Raw genomic sequence first — 4,317 nt, 5'->3', positions numbered from 1 at the left:
CCCTGAACAAGGAACAAAGAACAGAATAAGCCCAGGAGGATTTGCAAGGTCTGTCCTACTGTCCACTCATTCCCAGAGCAAAGATTTGCACTAAGTTAAACGTCTATACTTGGTAAGATTCCAAAGACACACAACCCAGTTTCTGCTCCTCCTCAGGCTGCACGGAAGCTGCTAGTTGCCAGAGGAATTTGCTGCGGTCAAAAAAAGCAGAGAAAATTTCCTGGGAAGGACATTTCTCAACCTTTGCAAAGAAGGACACTTTGGCCTCCAAATCCAGACCTTAGAAATTACTTTGCAAGCCAAAAGTGCCTTGATGATTGATTGATTGTTTGTTTATTTATTAAATTTATAGCATATATATTATATGCTCTTTCCGGACAATTTTTCCTTAGAGACTTTTGTACTGGGCCACCTTCAATGGATTTTAATAGTCCGCCTTATCTTTTAGCGTGCCAGTGTATTTAGTTTTTCTTGGGCAGCCTTGTACAATTCCAAATGAAGGGAGTACAAAAAGAATGGGTCTCTGTTCAGCAGTCGCTACAGCTGTAGTAGTAGCATTCTATCTGCTGAAGGACGTTTTTCAAACATTAGTTATCGTACACTAATAGTAGGAGGAGTAACCAGCAAAAAGGAGAGTTGAGTCTTAAAAAAATATTTCCTACTGAGAATCTCAGGGTAGAAATGAGAAACCATTGCCTCCCAACGACAGACTTGGGAGGAAGATATGCTGACTGAGAGCAACTTGAACCTCTTCTTCTCCATTGCATGTTGCTCAGGAACACGGAAATACCCGAGCCCAAACGAGAGGGAAAAACTGAAGGAGAAAGTACTACGTACAGCAGCTTGTCTTTCTGGAGGAAAGGGAGAATACAAGTCTAATCATTAAATTTGCTCCTCTTACTTGACTTGGAGGTCCAACAAGTGTTTCAGCTCCACCGTATAGAGCAGTCAACTTTGTTTGAGTCTTCCCTGTGAGGGAGAGAGAATTTTAAAATGCACAATTAATAAACTAGGCGGAGGTCTTCTACAGAAGAGAAAATGAGACAGTTCGGATCTCTCTGGGGAATGGGAGGACCTTTGAGTACCTGCTGAGGTGTCCTGACCTGGATCTTCCTGAGAGATCCCCCTGAAAAACATCTCCGGAGGGGGATTGGATGGATTCCTCCTTCCCTCGGGATCTCTGATCTCCACAGTGAAGGACTTGAAATAGTAGGCAGGAGAAAAGAAGGAGAATTAATGCACTTCACACATCATGAAGGGGATTCTTGTTCTCTGAACACAACTTCAAAGCCCCCAATCTCCAACACTGAGGCTGGAAAGTAAGAAAGGGACTGAGGCTGTCCCAAATCTATCTTCAAGAACTGATAATGGAACAGTGTCCTACAAGAATTAGGGAAGCCTCTCCATATATTACCAATGGCAGAGAACTCTGGTAGGGAGGGGATGAGCGTTCAAACCCTTCTGGGCTCCCAGGATGAGGGTCTCTCACCTGCAACCCGACCTGCTCCTTCTGCTCCTCCGCCTGGCTCAGGAGGAAGCCCTCGGCCAGGGCCACCGCCTGGCAGCTGGTCTCTGCTCCACACTCCCGCACCCAGCGCTCCACCTGCAGGGGCAGCAGGGCCAGGAACTGCTCCAGAACAACCAGGTCCAGCATCTGCGCTTTGGTGTGCTTTTCTGCTCTCAACCATCGACTGCACAAGGAGTGGAGCCGGCTGCAAAGTCCTCGGGGACCCTCGGCCTCCTGGTATTGGACGCTCCTGCAGTTCCAGGGCTGAACTTCTGCATGGAGGGTTTCCGCCTCCAGGGTCTTCTGCCCAGTTCTTGCCCAGATCTCCCCACAGCTCCCACCTCTTGCTAAAGGTTGTGTCTCCATTCTTCCTCTGTTCTGCAACACAACTCCAAATCTGTCCGAGGAATCTTAGGGATCTCTGAACGCCTTTTCACTCACAGGACCCTTCCTGTTGCGGCAGGAGTGACCCCAGCAGGCCATTCAGCCCTCTGTGCCCCAGATATACTTTTGTCTGTATGTGAGGATGGACAAAGGCCTCAGGTTGTGTATCTGAGATGGAAAGGAAAATAAATGCCAAGGTTTAGGAAGGGGTGGATTTAACCACTGAACAACACTTATCCCCATGGAAGGAAGTATCTCCCAGAGCTGATATAGGATTGCAGTGGCATTGAGCAGATTGGTCTTCTGAGTGTGTGTGCGTGTTGCAAAATATAGTACGAATAAATGAATTTCGGAGCATTTTCTATTTTTTTTCCTCAGAACGAAGGACTTGCTTTTTAAAAACCTCAATCTACATTTACCTACAGCAAGGTTCACACAACATGCCATCCCCAAACAGGTTAACAAACCAAGAAAGCTCCGTTCCCATAAAACGAAATGCCAGTGAAAAGACCCTGGTTTCCATTTCCCCTTCTTCAGGGTCCGCCTCTTCCGAGCCTTTTAAGTCACGCCGCTGCAGGCAGTCGGATTCACACAACCCGCCCCGAGCCCGGACCGGCCGCCCCGCCGCAGGGCCCGACAGATCGGGGCGGGAGGCGCCGCCCTCGCTCACTCGCCCGCCCTCGCCGCGCTGAACGGCCGGGGACCCCGCGTGCTGAGCCCAAAGGGTTAAAGGGAGAGAGTGGGGCGTCCTAGAGGGGCAAGGCCTGGCGCGGTCACTTCCTTCCTTCCCTCCCTCCTCTGCAAAGCCGCCTCTGGCATTCGCCCTCTAGTGGCCATGTGCTGAAGCGCAGGCCCCTCCCTTCCCTTTGCAGAGGAGCCCCCTGGTGGATTCTGCATGCAATGGAGGTGCTCATGCAAAGAGGGGAGAAAGGCGGCATTTTCCATGGGGGGCCAGGAAGAAGGGGGCTCTCGTATCCCCCCTGATCAGGAAGGCTTCTCAATCCAACTGCTTTTGACAACCTTAGGCTTTCAAGATTATGTTATTATACCCCACAACAATACTGCAGAGCTCCATTAGCCCTTGCAATGTCCAATTCTTGACCTGGTGTCCTTGAAAGGGCTGGTGCCATGCAACTGCAGAGAGCCTTAGATGAAGCAGATGATTTGGCTCCTTCAGTTTCTGGCTGGGATACAGCATGGAAATTGTATGGGATGCACTTAGGGATGACTTATGGAGAGAGCAGAGTTGGGGAAGTGCAACCCTCCTTGATCTCTCAGGGGCTTCCAGTACCACACCCTGGCCTCCTCCTGCAACACCTCTGAGGGAATGCACTGTTTTGCATGGTTCTCCTCCTTCCTGAGGTGGTGATAGTGGAAGAGAGATCTGTCCAGAGACCTCTGTTATGTGCGTGCTCCAGGGATCTCTCCACATACTGCTCCTTTTTCAGATCTACATGGAACTGCTGGAGGAGGTCATGTGTTGGCCTAGAGTCTGGTATCCTCCATATGCTGATGATACCCAGTTAGTTTTCACATCCCCGGGCCAAACAGGTAATGAGGTGGAAGTGCTGACTTAGAGGCTCTCAGAGTCTGGATGGGGAGGAACAGACTGAGTGAATCTCTGCAAGATGGAGTAGTTTGGGGTTTGTAGATCTTACGATTCTAGGGAATTTTTATTTTTGACTTTGAACATTTGATATATCAATGAATGATCCACAATTTGGAGTTTCTCCTAAGCTCACTGGGAGGACCTGCTCAGGGTCACCCATTACCTAATCACAATGTTGGACCATCCATCCATCCATCATCCATCATCCATCATCCATCTATCTACTACTAAAATTCTCCTGTCTGTAACTTTCATTTGGAAGGAACAGTGCAAATGATAGGGCAACAATTTTTGAACTAAGCTACCTCAAACTTACAGACTGCATCCAAAGTCTGGAACCCATTACTCCACTGGGATTGAAATTTGGGGAAATTGTAGCCCCTTCAGCGCTGCCCTGCTACCGCGGTGATGTGATCCTCATTTCCAATGCTTCGTGACAGCTTCCCACAAGTCAGTGGAGAACCTGGCAGGGAAGGTTGCAAGTTGCTTAGGTAAGTCTCCCCTCCCACACAACCCCCCAGCCCCCTGTGCTTGAGTTGTGTCGACCACTCACGCACCCCGTGCACCATTCCTGACCTGTGCTACACCCCCGCATGCCCTCCACAACCTACACAGCACCTCTTGTGCATCCCACAAAACTTTCCTGACCTCTGCCACACCCTCACAGACTTTCCGTGACCTGCATGGCACCTCTTGCACAGCCTTCACACTTTTCCTGACTTGCGCCACTTCCCCCGTGCCCCGACTGATGTGGCAGCTCTTGCACACCCCCGCGCACCCTTCATGGCCCCTGCTGCAGCTGTCCTAACAGCCAGGA

General features: G+C 49.9%; 1 protein-coding gene across 1 annotated transcript; it reads right to left on the bottom strand.

The window, feature by feature from the left end:
• Positions 1-731: 731 nt before the first annotated feature.
• On the bottom strand, positions 732-1,897 carry LOC134492007 (zinc finger protein 232-like). The gene is made up of 3 exons (XM_063296131.1): positions 1,490-1,897; positions 1,086-1,200; positions 732-969 (listed from the first exon to the last, which is right to left on the bottom strand). The coding sequence occupies exons 1-3, from the start codon at positions 1,871-1,873 to the stop codon at positions 830-832; spliced, it is 639 nt and encodes a 212-aa protein (XP_063152201.1). The 5' UTR covers positions 1,874-1,897; the 3' UTR covers positions 732-829.
• Positions 1,898-4,317: the final 2,420 nt, after the last annotated feature.

This window comes from Candoia aspera, chromosome 2, assembly GCF_035149785.1.
Source record: "Candoia aspera isolate rCanAsp1 chromosome 2, rCanAsp1.hap2, whole genome shotgun sequence".
In the NCBI taxonomy this organism is placed as follows: Eukaryota; Metazoa; Chordata; class Lepidosauria; order Squamata; family Boidae; genus Candoia; species Candoia aspera.
This window is presented reverse-complemented; position numbering and strand designations above follow the sequence as displayed.